At 39.2% G+C, this 27230-nt stretch overlaps 1 protein-coding gene across 1 annotated transcript in view; it reads right to left on the bottom strand.

Moving 5' to 3' along the window:
* Positions 1 to 27230, bottom strand: part of ptprq (protein tyrosine phosphatase receptor type Q) — a 197557-nt gene that overhangs the window by 84498 nt on the left and 85829 nt on the right. The window contains 13 exon segments of the mRNA XM_043708887.1: positions 259 to 410; positions 5400 to 5568; positions 6055 to 6197; positions 11556 to 11716; positions 12797 to 12917; positions 15393 to 15494; positions 16787 to 16969; positions 19626 to 19757; positions 19760 to 19903; positions 20240 to 20521; positions 23797 to 23904; positions 26008 to 26187; positions 26285 to 26446. Of these exon segments, the coding sequence (XP_043564822.1) occupies positions 259 to 410; positions 5400 to 5568; positions 6055 to 6197; positions 11556 to 11716; positions 12797 to 12917; positions 15393 to 15494; positions 16787 to 16969; positions 19626 to 19757; positions 19760 to 19903; positions 20240 to 20521; positions 23797 to 23904; positions 26008 to 26187; positions 26285 to 26446 (2039 nt within the window).

Genomic DNA, 27230 nt, shown 5'->3' with positions numbered 1-27230 from the left:
TTCTGTAAGCATTTCATGGGATCTGTTTTCATCAAATCAACAAGCCAATGTAATTTCTATTATGTGTCAGTGTGATTCACAAGAATCAAAAACAGATGCAAAACAAGTTGACAACTTAACATCAACAGTGAAGTGTTGCTTACAAATGTCAAAACAGAAACGCTAATTTTATATATCTTAAACAATATCATCCAACTAATCATGAGCCATACTTAACATGATGTGGTAAACTGGTGAAACAAGACTTGAAGGGCATACCATAAAATATGTGCTTTCTCTTGTGTTGTCAATTATCTTAAAACTGTAGAACTGCACAATACCATTTGGCATAGGACTAGGTTTCCACCTAACCAAGACAGAATCTGCTGTATAGTTGGCTATCATCAAGTCTTGTGGAGGAGTTGATGGTACTGAAAAAGAAGTTCAAATCAATCATGAAAAGCATAAGCATTCAACTTTTCTGTGTGCTAATGTTCATTACATGCATACAGCAGAATCTTAATGCCTGAACAACGTGGGGCTATGGTGAGACATACAGCAAAACCTTTATTGACATTAGGAGCAATCCAGTGCATTTTCAAACAGATTTCTGCCATCAAGAAGCGATTCTCACTCAGTGTGGTGAGTTAACTATTACAGGAGATTATTCTTTGTTAACAGACTTATTAACAACAAGCCTCATTAATATGCAGGTTTTTGTTCTGCCACTCGCTGTAAGGAAATTACATGTTGACAATCCATCCCCAACATGAAAGTCAGAGCGAGTACCTGGCAACTTCAGTTTGCTGCTTGCTCTTGGAAGTCACCATTTTGGACACCCAGCGGCCATGTCTCAGGCCTGCACATGCACCATATGTCCACAGATGCTGGCACCTTCCAACTGCCAGCCTCTCAGCATCGCCATGGTACCTGTCCAATTCACTTACAGGATACTCCTACACGTTAAAGCTGCACGTCAGGGTGGACTGGCAACTAGCATTGAAATGTGCTGCCAAGGGTTCTTCATGTACTGGGACAAGCACTCAGTTCACAGATTGAGCCAAGCTGCATTTCAGAGCTGCTTGCTTGCTCTCTTAGTGCTCACTTACTTTGCACCTCGCTGAATGGTAACAACATTCCTGCTTTGCCTTGCCTTGCTGTGCCATACCTTTTAGTGCTTCAGCCAGAGTCCAGTGGCTCACACCACTGCTGTACTGATTGCTGCTCTATACAGGAACAGAGCCAGGCTGCTTGCCAGGCTTGCAAACAGTAATCAGTTTGGGGGGTGGATATCTTGTCGTATGCCATAGTGAGATGCCAATCTCTCATCTACAGCAAGTACCAGCTGTCTGCATGGCAAACACACTGCATACTTTTCAATCAAATGGTCCTGTCTCAGAATACAGGTGTGGTCATCATTGGTTAAGTCAACAGGGGATACTGTCACTCCTGGGGTCCTGGTACTGTCAATAATGGGCAGAGTCTGGACACAGCCCAGGGGCTGGACCACAGCCAGTAGTCCGACTGGGGCATTCACTGTCAGGGGATACATCCAGCTATAGACGGTGGCGGGGTGGGGGGGAGGGAGGGGGAATGTTTTTGGACCACGATCAGTGCTGTATTGGAACTGCAAGGACAGTGGTCCAGAATCTAGTTAGTTCTTTCCTGGAGCTGCCCATCAAAATTGATCATTGGGCTGGAAAGTAATCAACCTTTGGGGTCCATACATTAACCGCTGAGAGGGGAATGGAGAGCAAAAGTGTGGTTCAGTGATAAGGGGAGGGGGCAAGTAAGGCTGCAGGGGTTGGTGAGCAGAGGCATGTTTTGAGGTGGATACAATGATGGTGATGGAAGTCAAGGTATAAGGAGGGTAGACAACAAGGAGGTAATGGAAGGATACAAGCAGGGAACAGATGCTAGCGTTGACCACCATGGCCTACACAGTGTAGTGGGGGGAGAACCTACTGGACCATGCTGGCATTATTAAAGGGCAATGTCAGAGCATATCGAGCAAAGTTAAAGGCAGATAGTCAAGTTACGAAGGGGCTACAAACAGTTAGCAGAGAGATATTGATGGGTTAGGTAGATGGTCAAAACGTTGCCAAATGGAGTGTAATGTGGAAAAGTATGAAATTGTTCATTTTGGAAGGGAGAGCAAAAGAACAGAACATTATTTAAATGGAGAAAAAAACATAGAGAGTCTTGGAGATACTTGTGCATGAAACACAGAAAGGGGATCAGGAATGCTAATGGACTCTTTATTTCAAGAGAGTTGGAGTATAAGCGCAGGGAAGTCTTACTACAACAGTACAAGGTTCTGGTGAGACCACATCAGGAAGACTGTGAGCAGTTCTGATTCCCTTATTTATATCTTATCATTGGGGGCAATTCAGAGAAGGTTCACTAGGATAATCCCTGGTGTGGAAGGATTGTCTTCTGAGCAATGGCTAAACAGGTTGGGACCCTACTCACCAGAATTTAGGAGAAAGAAAGATTGAAACATATTGGATTCTTCAGGGGCTTCACAGGGTAAATACTGAGAGGATGTTTCTGCTCATGGGAAGGTCTAGCTCCTGAGGGCATAGACTCATAATAAAGGTGCCAATTTAAGCCTGAGGTAAGAAGGAGGGATGTGAGTTTTTGGAACTTTGTGCCAAGCACAGCTATGGGGGCAGAGCCCTTGTGTATATTTAAGGCTGAGATAATTGAGTCGTAGTAGGGTTACAGGAAAATGGACATAAGAAATATCAAATCAGTCACCATATCGAGCTACTGTTCAAGCTCAACACATTGAAGTCTATTGGGCCTGAAAACATCCTGGCTATGGGTGAATATTTATGCTCTGGAACTAGTTGTGGCCCTAACCAAGGCATTTACCTGATAAGGTAGAAAATTACTCAGCTTCATCTTGTCCACAAAGAACAGAATAAATCTAATCTGGCCAATTACTGCCCAACAGTCAACTCTTCGGAATCGAAAAAGTGAAAGAAGGTATCAAGTATCACAAAGGATTTACTCAGCAATCTGTTCATCAGTGCTCAGCTTAGGTCCTGTCAGGGCTGCTCTCAACTCCAAATCTGACTTCAGCCTTGATCTCAACACGGACAAACGAGCTGAATTCCAGAGGTGATATAAGTGAATACACACAACACTAAAACAGCATTTCACAGTGTGTAGCATCAAGGATCCTGGCAAAATTGAAATCATTTGGAAAACTACACACTGGTTTGAGTCAGACCTAGCACAAAGGAAAACAGTTGTCTTTCTTGAAGGCCAATTATCTGAGCCCCAGGGTTCCTCAAGGTAGTGTCCAACCCCTCGTTATCTGATTCATTAATGCCTTCTTTCCAATATAAGGTCAGAAATGGGGATGTTTGCTGATGCTTGAATATTTTTCAACTCCTCAGATATTGAAGCTTTTTGTGCCCACATGCAGTAAGACCTGATCAATATTTCAGCTTAGGGTGATAAGTAGTGAGAAACATTATATCCTGCACAATGTTCAATGGAATTATTATCACTGAAGTCTATAATATCAACATCCTGGGAATTACCATTGACTAAAGCTGAGTTAGATGATCTACATAATGTTTCAGTGAGTACTCATATCCTGTCCAAAGCCATCTATTAGACACAAGTCAGGAATGTAACAGAATTCTCCCCACTTGCCTGGATGAATACCACTCAAACACTCTTCATAATTCAGAACCAAACATCTACTCGGTCAGCAGCCTATCTGCCATGTTAAGCAATTACTCCCTTCAGCACCAACACATTGTGGTGGCCATGTGTACCATCTACAAGATGGACCGCAGCAACTTGCTAAGGCTCTTTGAACAGCACATTGTAAACCACAAGTGCAACATCATGACTTGGGAATGCATTGCCATTCCATTACTGACAGGTCAATATCTTGGAATGCACTTTCAAAAACCATAGTATAGTGTACTTATACCACATGAACTGTAGAAATTCAAGAAAGCAGATTTCTCCAGTTCAATTAGGAATGTTCAATAAATGTTGGCCTTGCACAGTTGCTACAATCAAATATAAAAGCAATTAATAAAGTCAAAGCTTGCTGAGAGATTGCTTGCAATCCTATCCCTTACAATTCTCTTAGAGAGAATTGTAAGGGATAGGATTTATGCACATCTGGATAGGAATAATGTGATCAAGGATAGTCAGCATGGTTTTGTGAAGGGCAAGTCGTGCCTCACAAACCTTATTGAATTCTTTGAAAAGGTGACGAAGGAGGTTGATGAGGGGAAAGCGGTAGATGTGGTATATATGGATTTTAGTAAGGCATTTGATAAGGTTCCCCATGGTAGGCTACTGCAGAAAATACGGAGATATGGCATGGAGGGTGAGTTGGAGGTTTGGATTAGGAATTGGCTGGATGGAAGAAGACAGAGGGTAGTAGTTGATGGCAAAGTTTCTTCATGGAGTGCCGTCACTAGCGGTGTTCCGCAAGGATCTGTTTTGGGACCATTGCTGTTTGTCATTTTTATAAATGACCTGGAAGAGGGGTTAGAAAGTTGGGTGAGCAAGTTTGCGGATGATACGAAAGACGGATAGTGCGGTGAGGAAGGCATATGGCGTACTGGCTTTTATTGGTAGAGGAATTGAGTTCCGGAGTCCTGAGGTCATGATGCAGTTGTATAAGACTCTGGTACGGCCGCATCTGGAATATTGTGTGCAGTTTTGGTCGCCATACTATAGGAAGGCTGTGGAGGCATTGGAACGGGTGCAGAGGAGGTTTACCAGGATGTTGCCTGGTATGGAAGGAAAATCGTATGAGGAAAGACTGAGGCACTTGGGGCTGTTTTCACTAGAGAAAAGAAGGTTTAGGGGTGACTTGATTGAGGTGTACAAGATGATTAGGGGGTTAGATAGGGTCGACAGTATGAACCTTTTCCCGCGTATGGAGTCGGGTATTACAAGGGGTCATAGCTTTAAATTAAGGGGGGGTAGATATAGGACTGATGTTAGGGGTAGGTTGTTCACTCAGCGAGTCGTTAGTTCATGGAATGCCCTGCCAGTAACAGTGGTGGACTCTCCCTCTTTATGGGCATTTAAGAGGGCATTGGATAGGTATATGGAGGATAGTGGGTTAGTGTAGTTTAGGTGGGCTTGGATCGGCGCAACATCGAGGGCCCAAGGGCCTGTACTGCGCTGTATTCTTCTATGTTCTATGTTCTATGTTCTATTTGTAAGTGTGTATTTCTTAACAAAACTGTTCTGCTGCATGGTGCAACCCTGTCATCCACAAACTAGTTGATCACTCTTTAATGACATATAGAGTCATAGAGTCATACAGCACTAATTGATAGTCTATGATAAGCTAAATAATATTTCTGTCGCTATGTCTTGATTAATATTTTTAACTTTAACACATTAATTCTGCATTGAATCAAACTTACCATCTTCATCAGTGTATACATTGATCAGTTCACTTGTCTGAATTTCATCTCCCAACATATTAGAGGCAGTCATCCAAGTTTCATAGTGGCTGAATTTGGCCAAATTAATCAAAAGTATTGTCACATTTGCATTTTCACCAACACTTGTTTGATCAATATCTGTTATATTCTGGAAAACAACATTGAACAATTTGTTGCAGGTATATTTTATTGTATAGCACGGACAATTAGCTAATTAAGCTGCAGTCTTCTTTCAACAAATTCAGTTCCTTGATTTGATCTCAGTTATTTCCAAATATTCAATAAAGTTCATTTTTTAAATATGCAGTTACTACAATTTAATTTTGATTATTTTTAAGAAACCAATATAACAAAACATCAGCATGTTTCATAAAGCTGTAAATTATAATGTTTTACACTGACAAATGAATGTCAGATACCATCTGTCTGTCGTTGAACAAATATATAACCCATTTATTTCATATGGTTTAAAGCTCTGCTAAAAGGCAAAGGAATGTCTTATCAAATTGCATGTTCATTTACTTGTCAAGAATAAATTCTAGCCTATTGTTCCTTGGAACCCGCAAATCTCTCCTTGTTATCAGCTACTGCCTAACACAAATATCACTGCACATGAAGTCAGAAAATATTGCACCTGTGTAAAAACACCAGAAGTATTCCTGTAGTGAACTGTATAATATTGAACATATCCATTTGCCTTAGAGGAAAGGTTCCAAAATACTTGAACAGAAGTGGAACTTTTGTTGACATAGGAGATAATGCCTTCAGCGATCCTTGCTGCAAAAACATATGGATGCATTTGTTAAATGGTTTCCTTTCACAAAGATACTGGATCTCTATAAAAAATGATTAGTTGCAGACAGAGTATCATGGCTATTTCCAGGAACCACACTTCAGCAAAGATCTCAAGGCTTTGGAAGGACTGCAGAAAAGGTTTACAAGAATATTACCATGTGATCAGTTCTGTGAAAAGACTGGAGAATCTGCTTTGTTCACTTTGAGTAGTGGAGATTAAGTGAGGTTTGACAGAGGTATTTAAATCATGATGGGCTCAGAAACTAATGAGAACCTTTGGGCCAAATGCTCACCTGCTGTGTAACTACTTTGTAAATAAGGAATAGTTGTGTATTTTGACAGAAGGATTAGCAAGAGAACAACAGACGTAACATGAGGGCAAATATTTACACACTGCAATGCACTCTCTGAAAGCTGTTAGTAGTAGGTATAATGGTAATTTTCAAACAGATTAAATGTTATATAGGGGAAAGGGGAAATATGTGCAGGTGTCATTAAAAAGGGCAAATTAGCATTACTAAGTTGATCGGTCTTTCAAATTGCCAATAGCATGATGGACTGAACATTCTTCTGTGCACTTTCACTCTGACATCCACTCCACAAAATGGAAAATTGCTAAGTATGTCCTATCCACAAAGGTAGAACAATTGCATCTGTTCTGATGATGGATCACTAGATACAAAGCATTAACTCTGCTTTCTTCCCACTGATGCTGCCATTTATTTTGCATCATCAGTCTACACTCAGTCAACAGCAAAGTAATGGAATATACCAAAGAGCTCATCAAGAACCCATTCACAGAAACTCAGTTTGGGTTCCAAACAAGGGTCACTCAAATTCAGACTTCATTATAGCTCCAGATAAAAGAATTAATTTCCAGAGAAGAGGTGAGATTTGACCTTGACATTATGGCAACATTTGACTAATGTGGTGACTGTCGCTCTAGTAGAATTTAATTAATTGAAAATTGTAGAAAAGCCTTATTGGCTAAAATCATCAACCATAAGGAAGATTGCTGCAACTATCAGAGATCCAACATCTCAACTGCAAGACTAAGCAATATGCCAGGCAGCAATTTGCCAGGCTTGTGAAGTAGCTTATCTTAGCTGCTCCATCCATGACCTTCCCTTTATCATAAATTCAGAAGTGGAGATGTTTGCTACTGATTGCACAGTTTTCAGTTCCATTGGCAACTCCTCAAGTAATGAAGCAATCCACGTCCATGTGCAGCAAGACCTATAATATGCAGGTTTGGGCTAATAAATTACAACAAACACTTGAGTACCAAGCAAGGATCATTACCAACAAAAGAAAACATAACCACATCTTGTTTTCATTCCAAGGCATTATTATTTTTGAATTGAATACCATCAAAATTAATTGGATACACCACACAAGTACTGCAGCTGGAAGAACTATTTAGGGGCTGGGCTTTCTATGGTGAGTGACCAAACGTTTCCCTCTCCAAAGTCTTTCCATTATCTCCATAGCACAGTCCAGAAGTATGATGGAATATTCTTTATTTTTCTGGACAGGTGCAGCTTCATCTCACTGTGTGGTGTTAGTCATGGTTCAGTTTGTAGCACTTGTGCTTCTGAGTCAGATGATGTTGGGCTCAGCTCCCACTTGAGAGATTTCAAAATAAAAATCTGGGCTGACTGTGTAGTCCTGATGGCATGTCAGCTCAAATGTCATCATTTGGATAAGATTTTAAGCCAAAAAGCTCTGTCTACTTTGTCAGGTGGATTTGTGAAAGCTCTTCAACTTATACTTTCAGGCAGATAAAAAAGAATCCACGGCAGTATTTTGAGGAACAGCAATGGAATTATTCCTTGCATCTTGGCAATATTTCCTCTTCAAATAACCTCCCAAAACAGGTTATTTGGGCATTATCACAATTGTAAGACATTGCTTTGTACAAATTGCTTGCTGTATTTCTTACACAACAGTTACTATGTATCAATATGGCTGGAGACCACAAACTGCAATCTTCTATTTACATCATGAATCACACAGAAGTCAGATGCTTCATCCATTAGTCACAAGGGCGAGGGGAGGTGATGGTTGATGGTATTATCACTTGCCTGTTAAACCAGCAAAGCAGGTAATGTTCTGGGGATGTGGGCTCGAATCCTGCCACTGCAGATGGTGGAATTTCACTTCAATGTTTAAAAACCTAGCACTTAGAGCTTAACTGACGTCAATAAAACCATTGTTGATTGTTGGAAAAATCCATCTGGATCACTAATGTCCTTTGGGAAAGTAACTGTCATCTTTTTCTGGTATAGACTACATGTGACTCCAGACCCACCACAGCAATGTGATTGATTCTTAATTGTCCTCTGGGCTGGGCAATAAATGCTGGCTTACCAGTGAAGCCCTCATCTTTTAAATGAATAATAAAAAAAAATCTATGGACTAGAAGGCTCAGGTGCAATGCAGAATGACGCTAATGGCACAGCATAAATTCTGTCTGTGGTAGTTCATGCAGGCTTACCTCCCTACCTTGTCCCACTATACAAGGTGATAACCCTTTAGTTATATGCAACCAATTCAGTCTCTTTATGGGAAAGAGATGCTCATGGTTTTGTTGTGGACTGCAACTAATTATCTTACCTTATACTTCAAATGCAGTTCATGAGATATCATACACTCTGGGAGTTCAGCCCTTAGGGTGAAAGGAAAGGCGGGTAGGTGTAGGGAATGCTGGATAACTAGAGAAATTGAGATTTTGATTAAGAAAAATGAGGAAGCTTTTGACAAGTATAGACAGGAGAGATCGGGTAAATCCTTAGAAGAATACAAAGGCGGTAGGGAAATCAGGAGGATAAAAAGTGGACATGAGATAATTTTGGCAAAAAGAGTTAAGGAGATCCAAAGGGATCTTATAAATACATTAAGGACAAAAGGGTAACTAGGGAGAGAATAGGACCCCTCAAAGATCAGCAAGGCAGCCTATGTGTGGAGCTGCAGGAGATGGGGGGGGGAGGGGGGGATACTAAATGAGTATTTTGCATCAGTGTTTACTGTGGAGAAGGACATGGAAGATATAGAATGTGAGGAAATAGATGGTGACATCTTGAAAAAATATCGATATAACAGAGGAGGAGGTGCTGGATGTCGTGAAATGCATAAAAATGGATAAATCCCCAGGACCTAATCAGGTGTATACTGGGAAGCTAGGGAAGTGATTGCTGGGTCTCTTACTGAGATATTTGTATCATTGATAGTCACAGGTGAGGTTTCGGAAGACTGGAGGTTGGCTAACATGATGCCACTATTTAAGATAGGTGGTAAGGACAAGCCAGGGGACTATAGACTGGTGAGCCTGATGTTGGTGGTGGGCAAGTTGTTGGAAGAAATCCTGAGTAACAGGATGTACATGTATTTGGAAAGGAAAGGACTGATTAGGGATAGTCAGCATGGTTTTGAGCATGGGAAATCATGTCTCATGAACTTGATCAAGTTTTTTTGAAGAAGTAACAAAAAGGATTGATGAGGGCAGAGTGGTAGATGTAATTTATATGGATTTCAGTAAGGCGTTCAACAAGGTTCTTCATGGGAGACTGGTGAGCAAAGTTAGATGTCATGGAATACAGGGAGAACTAGCAATTTGGATACAGAACTGGCTTGAAGGTAGAAGACCAAGTGATAGTGGAGGGTTGCCTTTTAGACTGGAGGCCTGTGACCAGTGGAGTGCCACAAGGATCGGTGCTGGGTCCACCACTTCTTGCCATTTATATAAATGATTTGGAAGTGAACAAAGGTAGTATAGTTAGTAAGTTTGCAGATGACCAAAATTGGAGATATAGTGGAGAGTGAAGAGGTTACCTCGGATAACAATGGGATCTTGATCAGATGGACCAATGGTAGGAGGAATGGGAGATGGAGATTAATTTAGATAAATATGAGGTGCTGCATTTTGGAAAGGTAATTCAGGGCAGAACTTATACACTTAATGGTAAGGTCCGCGGGAATGTTGCTGATCAAAGAGACCTTGGAATGCAGGTTCATAGTTTCTTGAAAGTACAGTAACAGGTAGATAGGATAGTGAATAAGGCATTTGACATGCTTTCCTTTATTGGTCAGAGCATTGAATATAGGAGTTGGGAGGTCATGTAATGACTGTACAGGACATTGGTTAGGCAACTTTTGGAACATTGTGCACAATTCTGTTCTCCTTCCTATCGGAAGGATGTTGCAAAATTTGAAAGGGTTCAAAAGAAATTTACAAGGATGCTGCCAGGTTGAAGGATTTGAGCTATGGGGAAAAGCTGAATAGACTGGGGCTGTTTTCCCTGAAACATCGGAGGCTGAGGTTAAACCTTATAGAGGTTTATAAAATCCTGAGGGGTATGGTAGGATAAACAGACAAGGTGGGGGAGTCCAGAACCAGAGGACATAGGTTTATGGTGAGAGGGGAAAGATATGAAAGGGACCTAGGGGCATTTCTTTTCATGCAGAGGGCAATGCGTGTATGGAATGAGCTGCCAGAGGAGATGGTGCAGGCTGGTACAGTTACAACATTGAAAAGGCATCTGGATGGGTGTATGAATAGGAAGGGTTTAGAGGGATATGGGCCAAGTGCTGGCAAATGGGACTAGATTAGGTTAGGATATATGGTCGGCATGGAAGGGTTTGTTTCCATGCTATACATCTCTATGACTCTAAATGCATGTCTTTCTTCTGGAATCTCAACACCATCCCCCATGAGAAAGATTGTTTGGCACAAAAAGATTCATTCCCTCTGTCACCCATAGTACAGTCTGCAAAATGTATTGCAGCAACTTTGCAAGGTTTCTTGACAACACTTCCCAAACTGGTGATCTCCATTATTTAGAAAATCAAGGAATGCAGTAACATAGTAACACCATAATTTCCAAGCCACACAACACATTGTCTTGGAAGTACAACTGTTGTTCCTTTCTGAGAACCGAAAGAACTGCAGATGCGGTAAATCAGAAACAAAACCAGGAATTGCTGGGAAAGTTCACCACGTCTGGCAGCATCTGTGGACAGAAACCAGAGTTAACATTTCAGATTCGGTGACCCTTCCTCTGAACTGTTCATTCTTTACCATTGTTAGCTTAAAATCTAGGACCACTCTGTCCAGCACCAATCAGGGAGTACAATCACCATATGAACTTCTGCAGTTCAAAAAAGCAACTCACCTTCTCAATAGTAATAAGGAATGTGCAATAACTGCTCACTTTATCACCAATGTCCACACTGCATTCCAATTGTATTCTTTAATAATTCTCTGTAATAATTACTCATCAATAATGTCAATATTTTAATACTAATTAATTACAAGTTTCATAAGTCAGCACAGACACTTACAATTCTCAGGTGTTCGAAACGTGATGTTATTACTTTTCAATCCTCCATCACCTAACCATGTATTTGCTGTTACAAAAGCATAGTATTCCGTATCATTGTCCAGGTTTTTCAGCAGTACAGATGTTTCAGTCTCATTTAAAATAAGTTGTGTTGTTGTGCTCCTGTAATAGGAATGCAGTATTTCAACAAAAACATTACAATACAATTACAGGGCATTGAACTATTCTTAATTTTTTCATGTCTTTCTATTTGTTGCCTCTTGCTACTCCTGTGCCTTTACAAAGCATCTATTCAAGTTGTTTTAGTTACCTTGTATTTAGCCCCGTGTATATGTGTTTAACAAAAAAAAACTCAGGATATCTCAATCAGAATATATCTGAAACAAATTTCAATCACAGAACTGAAAATATTTGATTCCTGCAGTCATAACCCTGCTGATCTCTGACAGCTAGATTTTGTTAGCATCAGGTACAAAAAACAGAGTGGATCAATGCACTAAATTGCTCACTGAATTATTTTAAGGGATTTTCACTTTGTTACTTATTTAAGCCACTTTACATTTTCTCTTCATTTTTTTCTGTTAGTTTTCTTTTTTCATATTGCTACTTTACTGGTGCAATACATTGCCTCGCTCAGCAATTCAGAGCTGATTTAGTGATTCACATAGAAGTACTTGCAGGACTCAGCCTAATTCAGGCTTGCTGAATTCTTTTGGTCACAGTACAGGTATGTGGAAGAATACAGAGGAGCACGTACCCAAGCAAAATTATGCCAGTATATTTCTGAGATCAACCTGGCACCATGATTCAAACAGATTCTAAACCAGGAAGTTAAACTTGAGTCATATGTCTCTTAACTTGCTTCCATCAGTGAAGTGAGTCCTCAACTAAAACTACAAAGTAATCTTCTTCATGACATCAGAATATTTTATTTCAGGGAAATGTATATGATCTAAACAGTGGTACTTGAAATATGCTGTAGATATTTTATCATGTTGCAACATTGACAGCAAAGGTAAATTAGTCAACACTTAGACTAACTCATCTAACAACTAGAAGATGTATCATTATATCTTTCATATGGGAAGAAATGGAGGGCTCATATTCATTCAAGCAATTCAAATATTTTGATAAGATTCATTATACTTGTTGTTAACAGTAAAAAATTATAATACTAGGCATACAACTTTGAATATAGTGCTTGTTATTTTTAAACTTAATAACCACTTCAGTAACTCTTACCAAACATAGATTGTGTAATACAGAATCACTCCGTTTGGTTCCGTGGGAGGTTTCCATGACAGAAGTACAGTGGTAGAGGATAACTGTTTTGATGTAACTGATCGTGGAGGAGAGCCAGGCACTATAGATTGAGGGTAAAAAAGAATCTTCTATGTGAATGTAGACCCATGTAATCACAGGATCATAGTGTGGCTCCCACTGAGCCACCGTGGAAGGAATATTAACAATTTGCATTTTTGATTTAATTCTGTACATTTTAATTTAAAAATTGAAACAACTCAAATTATAAAATGAATTCAAGCATGAATTCAAGTTCTGTCAGCATGATACTGGGAGAAAATCATATATTATTGTACCCTATTTGGCAAAAGTGTAATGATCCATTCACTTTAGGAAGCAATAGGAAGTGTTTTTAGTGCAAAGTTTCTTGAAGGACAAAATGCTGGAGAGTATTTTGAACAGTTTTCTAATTCTAATGTTACTAGCTTCCAGGAAATTCATTGTGACTTGGGGTTGTAAAAGGAATGAACAGTGACGAAACAAAAGATAAATGGAAAGTTAAGTGAAGTGGGTTTGAGTTTCAACTGTTTTACCTCCTGATTGACAGTTCAGCAGAAATTCATGTGAAAAGAAGCAAGACTTGTTCTTAATTGAACAGTTTCCTGTTTGGCCATCTTCAAACAAGTTATGGAGTTGAAACAGGTTTCTTAAAATATAGTGTGTTATGTATTTGGAAGGGTTAGAACAATGAAGACAGGAAGAGTGACAGACTGTAGATTGGACAAGAGCTTTTGCTACACTGAGGTGTTGCCACAATCTACCAGGCTGGTTAAAGAGGTCAGTGAGGAGAATCTCTGGGAGATTCTGCACTATCAGAACTGTTGTGATCCAAGTGAGAGAAAGTTAGAAGACAAGTTTCAATGGCAACAGTCTGGGGATTTCAATTTGAAATTAGTCGCTGGTGAATGCAACTTAAGAGCCAATGCAACTGGATGTAGAATGACAGATCATTAGAAAAAGGCCAATTTGAAAAAAAACTATGAAATTGCATGTTGTCCCACATTTGTGTGAGGTAATGTGAATTCTGTTACGACTGGAAGCGTATCTTTTTTTCATTCATTACTTAAAGCAAAATGTAACATTTCATTTGAAATATCCTTCACCTGCTAATTGATGCTTGTGTTATGTAGATTTTATTTAGTATGTTACCATTAAAGATTTAGGAAGTAAAATAGTGTCCAGTGGTGATTATCTTTTCATCAGCATTTGAGGATTTCTTTCTTTTTAAAAAGCATTGGCAATCTTGACAAGAACTGTAACAAAACCACTGCTCTCTGTATTTGCTTCATCACCTGAGAGTTGTGAAAAGTGCTATACAAATTTAAGCCTTTCTCCTCTATCAAATGCACTAGATCAAGACGTTAGTCTAAGTGAGTCATGCATTCCCTATTCATTGAATGAACATTAATGTTTGCTAACCTTGTTGAAAGTAATTTCAAATATCAAAATTTTACTACATAGTAAAAACTGAACTGAAGAAGTCATATCAGACTCAAAATGCTAATTCTGTTTCTCTCTCAACAAATGCTGCCAGACCTAATGAGCTGTTTCTCCACCACTTTCTGTTTTTATTTCAGATTTCTAGCATACACAGTATTTTGCTTTTCTTTGCATGTTTTGAATGTTGCCCATTCCAGCCATGAAGGATACTAATGTGAAGAAAGTCAGGCTAAGGTTATCTTCACAACTACTGGTAGCACCAAGCATAGTCTGCTCTGAGGTTGCAGGTATGCCACAAGAGATTTTAGAATTCTAGCCTCCTGGCTAGGTCAAGGCTAGAGAAATGCTACAGAAAGACCCTGAATGTATAAGGCCTCCTGCTGAGATCACTCCTCCTGTGCAAGCAGCTTGTCCTTTATAAATTATCTCTCTTGTATCTCCCTCGCTCATGTTACAGGTGAGAGTGTATGGCTACTACAACACCCACAGCTTTTTAGATGCCAAAGTCTTCTCCATGTGGAGCACCACACCCAGCCAATATCATCAAGTTTGAACAATTCTGCAAACCACAAAGCACTTGGAGAAGGATAGACAGTAGAAATCAAACAACCATTAAGTGAGTGTGCATTAGTTCTCACAGTGGAATTGAAAATTACCAGGCTGGTTTCAAATCAGCATTACATTGTCTATTTCACTGGTGCCAGTTCAGATTCCTAGTGCCTGAGCTACTAACTTTCCTAAATTAAAATTTAGTGCACTTCATGCCAGAAATGTGCATGAGTGGTGCTGACATCATTTTGCAACTGAAATAGCTCTGTAGCATCGCTGCTGTAGGTGCTACAGAACTAACTTTGTTGTCTAGAATTCAAAGGTGCTACCAGAGATTCAAGCAAAATATTTAACTGTTCGAATGGCATTTTTTAATGATTGTAAATATATTCCAAAAAGGTAACATAATATAGAGGTGCTGTACTGTTTTCTGACCAAATAAATACAATTCTGTTTAAATGATAAATCTATCCTTGTAAATGACAGATTCCATATACCTCTTGCTATGGATGAACAGCAAATTCTGTCATTTTTACAGTATACTTACCACCTTCTCCAGTTAAAATGTACACTGGTTGACTTTGAATTCCTTCACCTTTGCTAGTACTTGCAGAAATTTTTAAGGAATACCTTTCATTTGCTTTTAAACCTGTAAAATGTGAGAACAGAAATTATTTTTAATTAGAAATCTCTGTACATATTATAAAATACCAAATACTAAATTAATTTCGGTAATGCCACAAAAACATTACAATAAAGCTACATTTTATTTTGAGCAAGCAAAAATCTAAGACCTGAAAATAGTGGACTTATTCCATGTACTAATATCGGTGTTGTGCAAAAGAAGGGAACAGTCACTATAAACGTTAATATTTGGACTGGATTCAGAGATAACAATTCCTCAGATTGCTGTATGTAGCTATAAAGTGGATAGATTGCTATGATTTCCATTATGCAGTACTTTCAGTGAAATCATAATTAAGATCTTGAAGGACATATTGATGATTTCAAGAGGAAAAACAAACCTAAGAGGTGTCATTGATACATCTATGATATCAAAAGATGTCAGGGAAATCTCACAGGGGCCTGAATGTCAAGAAATATGGCAAAATCTTGTAATGAGCAGCAAAGCCTATCACAACGTCAGGTATAACTTGCTGCATCTTTTAACTAGATTTCGGGTATCTCCAAGATTCTCGCCACCCAGTAGCAAGTTGCTGATTAAGGGAGATTATACCTTGTTAATTACTTGCTTAATTACACATTTTCATTATCAATATGTAGCTTCCTATTCAACCATTCACTGTGAGCAAACCAGACTCAAGATTTCTCAACATGGATGTCAGAGAGGATACCTGCCAACTTCAGCTGACCACTTGGTCTAAAAGGCTTCCGTGTTGGAAGCCAGGCATAAACATCTCAGCGCACGCTCCATGGGGACCAGCCACATGCACCCCATATCCACAGATATTGGCATGTAACATGTGCCAGCCTCTAAGCACATTGCCAATCCACTCCATAGAACACACTTATAAGATCTCTGCTGGAGTATTATGTACAGTTGTGGGTGCCACATAGGAAAGACGTGAACACACTGGAGAAAGTGCAGAAGCAATTTACAAGAATGGTTCTAGGAGTGAGAAACTTCAGTTATGAGGATAAATTGGAGATTTCTTGGACAAAAGGTGGCTGATAAGTGATTTGGTGGAGGCTTTCAAAATTACAAGTAGACTGGATAGATGAGGTAGGGAGAAGCTGTTCCCAGTCATAAAAGGAACAAGAATAAGAGGGCATAGATTTAAAGTGTTGCGCAAGTGAAGTAAGAGTGATGTGAGAAAATACTTCCTTAAGAAAAATAAATGAAGCACCTATACCCACCAGAAATTTTAAATTCAAAAGTCTCTTCTATAAAACATGACAACTGTCAATAGTTTAATTTACCTGTAACAATGACAGTCAAATTTGTACTGTTTGTAATCAGCACATCACTACTATTTTGAGCTCCAAGATAGAGTGTATAGAACTGGATAATTCCATTGGGAGTTGATGGTGGTAGAAAGGATATTTCAACATCAGAAGGAGGGAGAAATATGTATGTGATATTTTGAGGTGCGTTATCCGGAACTGTAAAATAAACATAAAAGTAAAAATAGAAAATTAATTTCAAACAATGTTTAATATACTCAGTGCATATGATCAAATAAATAATATAATAAAGATAGTGAAACCTACAGTTATAACTGTGGATATTCTATTAGATTGGTTATGGACTGGCTATTGCCTGTGTCTTTGAATGTAGATCCACCTGTAACCAGGGTCAGGCTCATTTTTCCTCCACCCAATTCCCCAAATCACAAATTTATTCTCACTTTTTAGATGACCAAGAATTGGGCAGGCAGTGAGTAACAGTAAGAAGAGTGATGAAAGAGATACACCATCACATGTCTTCATACCAACAATCATGAGTAGATGCTGAGGATGGCATACTCATGGGATTAGGGTGGTGCTGGAAAAGCACCACTCTAATCTAGAGATTTTCCTACTCCTCAGATGCTGCCTGATCTGCTGTGCTTTTCCAGCACCACTCTAATCTAGAGATTTTCCTGCTCCTCGGATGCTGCCAGACCTGCTGTGCTTTTCCAGCACCACTCTAATCTAGAGTCTGGTTTCCAGCATCTGCAGTCTTTGTTTTTACATACTCATGGGATTGTATGCAGCTGGACTACAAGAGCAAAAGACAAGATACTTCTCAGTGGAGAGCAAAGTTGCATATGTGTCCTGCACCAGAGAACTTAGAAGAGCATTTCAGTGTGGTGACTTGTGGAAAGGCACAACAACATGCTTGATCCTGCATTAAAGCTCATGGTAAATATCAAGGAGCACAAAAGAATCCAGCAACAACTCAGCATGGATCTCATTCTCTAAGCATACAGGTGGCCAAGTCCATCAGCACAATGGAATCAGTCACAATGCAGTATCTACTGACCAATCTACTTGGGGCAGCACGGTGAATCGGTGGTTAGCACTGGTACATCGCAGCGCCAGGGACCCGAGATCGATTCCAGCCTTGGGCGACTGCCTGCATGGAGTTTGCACATTCTCCCCGTGTCTACATGGGTTTCCTCCGGGTGCTCCGGTTTCCTCCCACAGTCCAAAGATATGCAGGTTAGGTGAATTGGCCATGCTAAATTGCCCATAGTGGTAGGTGCATTAGTAGGGGAATGGGTCTGGGTGGGATACTCTTCGGAGGATCGGTGTGGACTTGTTGGGCCGAAGGGCCTATTTCTGCACTATAGGGAATCTAATCTAATCTAATCAATGTCTTAATTTCAATTGCAGCTCAAGTGGTTTCCACCAGATGACTGAATGCTGAAATACTGAGGCTATGTGGGTCAGATTGCTAGATTGGAAGATCAAGTGGCTACTACTATCACTGTGGATGAAAGCGTACAAAGTAGCCAGCAAGCTGTAACAGGAGTCCAATAATCTGTACTTCAACAGATTATAATATTATTGAGGCAGAGGCTTGGGAAAATGGTCTTGGCTCCATGGAGCACAGACTTGCAGGTCACTCTCAAAATGACATTTCCTACCCTACCCTCATCAAACTGTTCAAAATCATTATTCATGGACATTTTCAGGCTCCTTCACTGCACTTCAGTAGCTTTCTATCAGCCCTGTTGCAGCAACTTGTATAATACTGCAGAGAAAGAGTAGGACAGGCAAATGGAATGTGGATACGAAGGAATGCACAAATGTAAATAGTTGACATTTATCTAAGGAATATATTCATTCTTAAATTTGGTTTAGATTGTTTATTTTATGGTGGCTTTTACTCACATATTATGGATGCTGTGATGGTCAATATCAGAGGAATGGCATAATAAGTATGAGAATTTTGGTAAATGAGTTATCAATGTTACAGCTATTGCAGTCACACCTAGATGTGAACTTCATGTTCTCATGGTCAGGAAGGAGCTGTCTAGAATGTGTACTCTCTTCTTCATCCTCTTCACACTTTTTGTAAATTCATTCAAGGACTGTGAACACAACTGGTTAGGTTAGCATTCATTACTCATTCTTAATTGCACTTGGGGCACAAGGTAGTAATCGGCAGGAGGTTTTATTTCTTAAATTGACCTGATGCCATGACTTGATGGGTTTCAGAGTCATTATTAAGGATTTCCAGGGCTACACCTCTCCCAACAACAACAGACTTTGTAGCAGTTAGATAGAATGGATTGGCTTGTTAGTCCTTATCAGTGAATGTTTAACAATCACATTACCCCTGCTTCTCTTCCTTCTCCATCAGAGGTTAAGTAGCAGCATTAGTCGTGTGTTGAGCTTCAATGTGGTACCATTGGTTTCAGATCACTGACATTATGTTCTGCATTGTGCTGAAGAAGGGCTTATGCCCGAAACATCGATTCTCCTGCTCCTTTGATGCTGCCTGACCTGCTGCGCTTTTCCAGCAACACATTTTTCAGCTCTGATCTCCAGCATCTGCAGTCCTCACTTTCTGCATTGTGCTGACAGCCATTCACCACTTGTTTGCTAATGCCTACACCATTATGGTATCTGGCATGACTCACCCCAGAAATGCACATATGCACCAATTTTTAAAATTTCTTATAAGAATTAGAGCACCTCATTGAGATTCCTTGAAGTAATAGATTCAAATCCTATAGCACAATATATTTAACTATCAATCCTTTCACAAGTAACTTCATAATCCCAAATAATGAACATGTTCTGTCAGAACCACCACATTGTTATATTAAATTATCAAATTCTGAAGTCATATTCAAAATATAGTTTGTTTAATTTCCATTTTCAAATACTGTGTTAGTAACAATAGCAATCCAGTGCTGGGAAAATTTGAGAAAGTTAGATAGACATACGAATGTCTTTTGATTTGAATGGAGTGGGAGACATTCCAAAGGTTTACGACATAGAATAATGTAATGCCACTGGTATTTGGTTGTGGGTTCCATGAAACTACTACTTCAGTGGAACTAATGTACTTATAGGTCACATTAAAGGGTTGACTGCTAAGAACTGTAAAGAAAGCATTGGAATATTTTAAACTGGACAGATTTTGGTAGAATAAATCTGCCAGTTTATTGTTAACTCTTTGTTCTCACTAATAAATGGACGGCAAGTCCCATTTAACTGGTTAGCATTTGGGTGAAACAATTCTCCCAGTTGAGCAAACAGTTAAAAGGAGCTATCAATTTCTACTACAGATGTTTTGTTTAATTAGATCAGAATTGTAATCCAGCTGCAGAAAATATGCATGATGTATTGAGCAAAAGTTCTGGTTTTCCAGCAATGTACTTCCATTTCTTTTTTTGGCAGAAACCTAAATTCTCAGTATTACAAAACAGTGCTTACCATCATGTTTTGTCACCAAAAACACAATTGGAGATGTTTGATTCCCATGGCCATACTTGGTGTATGCTTTAATGGAGACGTTATAGGGAGAAAATATTTTTAAGTTTTCTAGGTAAATGTTTGTTTCTGAACTGTTCATTGTAAAAGAGTCAGTATAATTAGTGTATGTAACTTCATAGTATGTAATAATTCCATTGGGCTTCTCTGGAGGTGACCAGCTCAAGTATGCAGATGTTTCAGTTACATTTTTGAAGGTTAAGTTTTCAGGTGGTGTTTCTGGTTCTGAAAAGGACAGAAAAGAATGTAATTTTGTTATCTTTGGTTGTTTTGGAAATACTTATAATATTTAATGATGACAAAAAATGTTTAACTTGCACTATCAAACTGATGCAAGCTTGAAAAATAAATCCAAGGATGGTGCTCAGAAAAAGTGTTGAGTGGAAAGCCAATATGTATCCTGAATAGTGAGAGCAGCATACTATAGGTAGATCTAAGTAATCCCACAGCAGTGGATCAGATCAAAGATCTACAGTCCTACCATATCCAGTAATGAATGGTGTTAGTCAGCTAAACAACTAACTGGAGGGACAAGTTTGAAAAACCTCCTCATTCTCAATGATTGGAGAGCCCAGCACATCAATGCAACAATCCACAGCCAGAAGATCCAGGCGAATGATAAACCTCTGCACCAAAGATGCTTGCCTTTTTTAAAATTTAACCAATGTTTTTCTAATCAATCTATTCGGAGATGTTATTACACAGCTCTGGAGCAGGTGGGACTTGACCTGGGTCTCTCAGTCTGGAGGTAGGGTGCTCCCATTGAAGAACAAGAGCCTTTAGATGTTAGTCTTAGACAATTCAATTCACTCCCCAGGATATTAAGAAACTGCTAAATACATTGGATGGAGCAAACAGCTTGAATCCTGATAAAATTCCAATTGTACTATTGAAAACCTAAGCTTCAGTCATGTTCCTAGCAAAGCTCTTCCTGTACTGACATAACACTGGCATGTACATCACAAAGTAGAAAATTGTCAGATATGTTCAATCCACAAACAACTGGACATGAGTACTTAAATTCATTTTTTCAATTTAAATCTAAGACGAATAAAATGATTTTCATCTTCACAAAATTAATGATTAATACTTGGAACAGATTCCACACATAATGGGGATGATAAAACCTTGGGACAGAGTCTTGTGCTGCTCCCAGAGGCAGGAAACAAGGCAGACTGAGGAACATGACAGCAAGTGAATCTCAACCTCAGATTCCTGACAGAGAGTTGCAAGTATGAACTTGAGTTCCTGGACATTTGTAAGGCAGATCAAGCTTTACAATGCCATTTGCCAAGCATCTGCACCTCATTAAAGCTTATTAAAAGCCAGCCTTGCCAGAATTATGTTTGTCTTCACAATAAAGTTCTTTGCAAGCAAGTATTATATGATTTCTGACTGATGCCTTTCTATGGGGAGGTGATAATATTGTGGTAATGTCACCATACGAGAAATCCAGAACCTGAGGCTACTGTTCTGGGAACCTGGTTTTAAATCTCACCAGGGCAGACAGTGAAATCTGAGTTCAATAAACATCCTGAATAAAAAGCTGGCTTAATAGCAATTGTCATAAGAAACTAATGTGGTTCACTGATGTCCTTTAGGGAAGAACGTCTGCTATTCTTACTTGATTTGGCTTACACGTGACAATATGACCCTTACCTACCCTTTGGGCAATTAGCGATAGCCAATAAATGCCAGCTAGTCAGCAATGTCCACAGAGAGTCATGGAGTGATACAGCGTGGAAACAGACCCTTCGGTTGGGCCAATGGGCTGAGAAGTGGCAGATGGAGTTTAATTTAGATAAATGTGAGGTGCTGCATTTTGGGAAAGCAAATCTTAGCAGGACTTATATACTTTATGGTAAGGTCCTAGGGAGTGTTGTTGAACAAAGAAACCTTGGAGTGCAGGTTCATAGCTCCTCGAATGTGGAGTCGCAGGTAGATAGGATAGTGAAGAAGGCATTTGGTGTGCTTTCCTTTATAGGTCAGAGCATTGTGTACAGGAGTTGGGAGGTCATGTTGCAGTTGTACAGGACATTGGTTAGGCCACTGTTGGAATATTGCGTGCAATTTTGGTCTCCATCTTATCAGAAAGGTGTTGTGAAACTTGAAAGGGTTCAGAAAATATTTACAAGGATGTTGCCAGGGTTGGAGGATTTGAGCTATAGGGAGAGATTGAATAGACTAGGGCTGTTTTCCTTGGAGTGTCGGAGGCTGAGGGGTGACCTTATAGAGATTTATAAAATCATGAGGGGCATGGATAGGATAAATAGACAAAGTCTTTTCCCTGGGGTGGGGGTGTCCAGAAGTAGAGGGCATAGGTTTAGGGTGAGAGGGGGAAGATATAAAAGAGACTTAAGGGGCAACCTTTTCATGCAGAGAGTGGTACGTGTATAGAATGAGCTGCCAGAGGAAGTGGTGGAGGCTAGTACAATTGCAACATCTGGATGGGGATATGAATAGGAAGGGTTTGGAGGGATATAGGCCAGGTGCTGGCAGGTGGGACTAGATTGGGTTGGGATATCTGGTTGGCATGGACGAGTTGGACCAAAGGGTCTGTTTCCATGCTGTACATCTCTATGACTCTATATGCTAAATTAATCTAGTCCCATTTGCCAGTATTTAGCCCCTATCCCTCTAAACCCTTCCTATTCATATACCCATCCAGATGCATTTTAAATGATGTAATTGTCCCATAAATGAATTTGAAAATATATAAGAGAGAAACTGAAGTCACTTTGGAAAGCATTCATCTATGCCATGCTATAGGCATGGAGGACTACTGAGGGAGAGTGAAGTGTAATGGAGACAGGTCAAGGAAGGGAAGCAGACCGGCAACAATGGAAGGACCAGAAGGTTCGGTGCAGACATCCAAACTGTGAACCTGTGTCATACTCATTGCAATGAGTGAATGCTATCCTCGTGCCCTTTACATGTGATGCCAGGGCCTTCGACCCCATAAGATACTGGGCAGAGCATTTACCTCCCTTGGTCCATTGCAGGATTTGCTAAACCGCTCACACAAACATGTATAATAAACTGAGTAACTGCATAGGAAAAGCTGACCTGTATCTTCCACGACAGTCACTTACATGCCTAATGCTAAACTGAGCCTGCATAAAACTATGCCCTCTTCTTCTGGACACCCCCACCCCAGGGAAAAGACTTTGTCTATTTATCCTATCCATGCCCCTCATGATTTTATAAATCTCTATAAGGTCACCCCTCAGCCTCCGACGCTCCAGGGAAAACAGCCTCAGCCTGTTCCTGGAATCACTGAAAAAGCAACCACCTTTCAGTCATGTAGCTGTCAAGCCCTTTTGGATGGATGGATCAAGATAGGTCACAGTATGCTTGAAAAATCTGTTTCACAAACCAGTGATGAAAAGGAGGGCATAAGAATAGTTTAAACAAGTTGATAATAATGAGAGTTGAGTAAATGATGTAATAACAGAAATAATTGGAAGCTGAAATTTGATTTATTTCAAAACTTTTCTTACCATCTTCAAGAGTTCGCACAAAAATATCATCTTTTTCAGAGACTGAGCTTTCACCTGCAGAGGTTGATGCTGTTACCCTCATTTTATAATCTGTAAATTTTTTTAAACCTATAAATGTAAACAAAAATATCAGAATTTGTGGAAAAGGAGTTAAATTAATTGCAGTCATTTGAGTGGAGATCTGAGGCATGATACCACTCCCATGTTAAAAGTTATACAATGACTTAAGCAATACATGCGGAACATAAATGTATTCTTGAATAGAAATCAATTGCATGATTCATTTTTAATGTCAGGAGACAGCAGGAAGCAGCATCTTCTTTCTCAAAATATTTTAAAACTACTATTGGCCCTTACATTTTGTGGCCTATGCTACCAGCAGTGTTTCAATACAAGATAATCATTGACAATCACAGAACTATCAAGATATCAAATACTCAGTGCTTTCCACAACCAAATTATGTAAGGCTGCGATGTCAGCATGGAAATACCTACTAACTTTATTTTTATAAAGGCTTAATGAATGCATGCCACACAAATCTGCTATGATCTGGATCACACATGATATTGTCTTGGAAGTACAGTTTACAGTTCACAGCATCAAGCCTCCAGATCATCACACCCTATCAAGCCACTGAAGAAAATAACCTGAAGTGTACTTATAAATCAAGCAGACTGATATGTAGTAAGGATTAACATGCTCATTACTTCATCAAAACTGTTCCGAAGCAAAGTCATTGGATCTGAATCATTAAGTTTGTTTCTCTTTTCACAGATGTTGCCAGATTCTAGTACTTTCTGTTTCTCGTTCAGATCCAGCATTCACAGTACTTTGTTCACCTACCAACATCAATGTTACCAAGTATCATCCAGCATAATGCTGCTACATCCCTTGTTTACTGCTCACGGAACTCAGAAACTGATCTGTGTATGTTTTTTAACTTACATATTTTTTGGACTCCCATCTCATTTCTAATCTGTGCACATGTGTGTTGTGTTATTATTTCTTCTTCATTCAGTAATAAAATACTCAATAAAATTTGAGTAAATTTACAGCTTTTAAAAGCAGAAATGAATTTGTTCTGGAAGAAATGCATCCAAAAGGGAAGGGATTATTTGTAAATTAATTTTGTAGTGATCGACTGAGGGGGTGAATGAGTGAAGAAGGGGTGGCAGTTCAACCTGCTTCACCAGTGAACCTGAAAACTTGGGGCATCTCAATTGGAATCAAAATAAATTGAGGAATCTCACGCACAGTTTGACTGTAACTTTAAACTTGCTGTGCAATTACCATGTAGTCAGTGTGTTGGAACCTCAAAGGAGTCCCAACACACATATTTCAGATTGTATTTGGCCTCTGACTAGTCAGAGACCAGAAGATTTGCCTCCATAATTACTACTGAGAAATATCCATAATGTCTATGCATGCCAGTGCTGAATGAATGGCTATTAAGAGAACTCAGCAAACATGGCTGCTTAGCCTACAGAGAAATACCTTAATGAAATAGAACAACCATGGTTTGAATACTTCAACATCTACTTCATCGTCTTTAGCTGTCACCTCTCCGAGCAAAAACATCTGTTAATCAGCTTGAGCACAATGAAAGACTGAATGTAAAAGTGCAATGGTGTACATGATATTTGAAGCAGTATCTCTCAGAGCTCATGCTTTGCTCGATGCCCCTTCCAGTAAATGTGTGATGATCACACTCATGTATGTCTTGCTCCCAACAGTAGAATACATCTTCTTTACTTTTATCTTGGATTGAAAGAGCTTTGGCCACAGATTACCCTCCATGGATTTTAGTGCAGGATGATTTGCAGTTCAGATTTCTAAAGTTTGGAGGAGCCAGTGTTGGACTGTTGTGGACAAAGTTAAAAATTACACAACACCAGGTTATAGTCCAACAGGTTTATTTGGAAGCACTCGCTTTTGATGCACTGCTTCTTCATCAGGTGACAACCACCTGATGAAGAAGCAGCACTTCGAAAGCTAATGTTTCCAAATAAACCTGTTGGACTATAACCTGGTGTTGTGTGATTTTTAACAGATTTCTAAATACAGTCCCATTATAGGTATTTTTCAATGAGCTTTTCAATTTGGCCTTAATAAATAATGTCTCAAATAGGTTTAATTAGTTCTAAAAAAGTTCTAAAAACATGATGGTCAACTTTGTGTCTAAGTTACAAGCATTTATTTATTTAAAATACCTGTTAGAGTAATGTTGTTACTCATTACAACTTCTTGAAATGCCTCAGTTGTGCCTTCCTCCACAGCATAGATAGTGTAATGAGTTATAATGCCATTCGGAATAACAGGTGGGTGCCATAATATCAGAATAGATGTAGAAGTGATATTTTCATATGTTATATTCTGCACTGAACTTGGCACTAAAACCACCAAAGAAAAATGTTTAGTTAACTTCAAAAAATCTGTGACATCATTTTCATTTCTAAAACAAAGATCATGGTTTCTTTGGTAACATACCATATTCTCGTGTCTTTAAGGTAATGTAGGTTGGTGGTCCTTCTCCAACATTAGTGAATGCTGACACTCTGATAATGTAATCAGTATGAGGTACAAGTTCTTTCACAACATATGACAGCTGTTCAGATGTAGGGTCAATGACCTGGAGCCTGCTTTCACTCTCTGCATAAAGTAGAAGAAGAAAACCTTGCCGAATGTAATCATTCTCACAGTGAGTAAAATTCATAGATGGATTGGAAAAACAAAATAAGCCTTTAAAAAGTAAGAAAAAGTCAGCAGGAAGTTAAGAGTCATAGAGTCATACATCATGGAAACAGCTCCTTCAGTCCAACTAGCCCATGTTTCCAAACTAAACTAATCCCACCTGCCTATATCCCTCCAAACCTTTCCTATTCATGTGCTTAGTCCAAATGTCTTCTTTTAAACATTGTAACTGTATCTGCATCCACCACTTCCTCTGGCAGTTCATTCCACACACTAACCACTCTGTCTGTGTAAAATGTTGCCCCTCGTGTCCTTTTTGAATCTTTCTCCTCTCACCGTAAAAATATGCTCCCTAGTTTTGAACTCCCCCACCTATTCACCTTATCTATGCCCCTCACGATGTTATAAACCTCTATCAGGTCACCCCTCAATCTCCAGTGAAATAAATCCCAGTTTATTCATCTTATTTTTATATGAGCACAGTTTAAAAAGCTTTTAAGATTGTCCCACTAACATTAACAGAAACGGCTGGCTTTAAATAGAAAAATAACGAAGTTAAAATTGTTATAAACAATGAAAAACACTTGTAAAATGTATTTGTATTCTAACAACCTGGAATAATTTAATACTTTTTTCTCACTTTAGAAAGAAGAACCTTTGCTTATGCTTTGAAAACATACAATCTTTAAAAATGCTTTGTGACTTTCAAGAGTAAGTGTATATACTAATTACATCGCCATGC

Source organism: Chiloscyllium plagiosum, chromosome 19, assembly GCF_004010195.1.
Source record: "Chiloscyllium plagiosum isolate BGI_BamShark_2017 chromosome 19, ASM401019v2, whole genome shotgun sequence".
Taxonomy (NCBI): domain Eukaryota; kingdom Metazoa; phylum Chordata; class Chondrichthyes; order Orectolobiformes; family Hemiscylliidae; genus Chiloscyllium; species Chiloscyllium plagiosum.
This window is presented reverse-complemented; position numbering and strand designations above follow the sequence as displayed.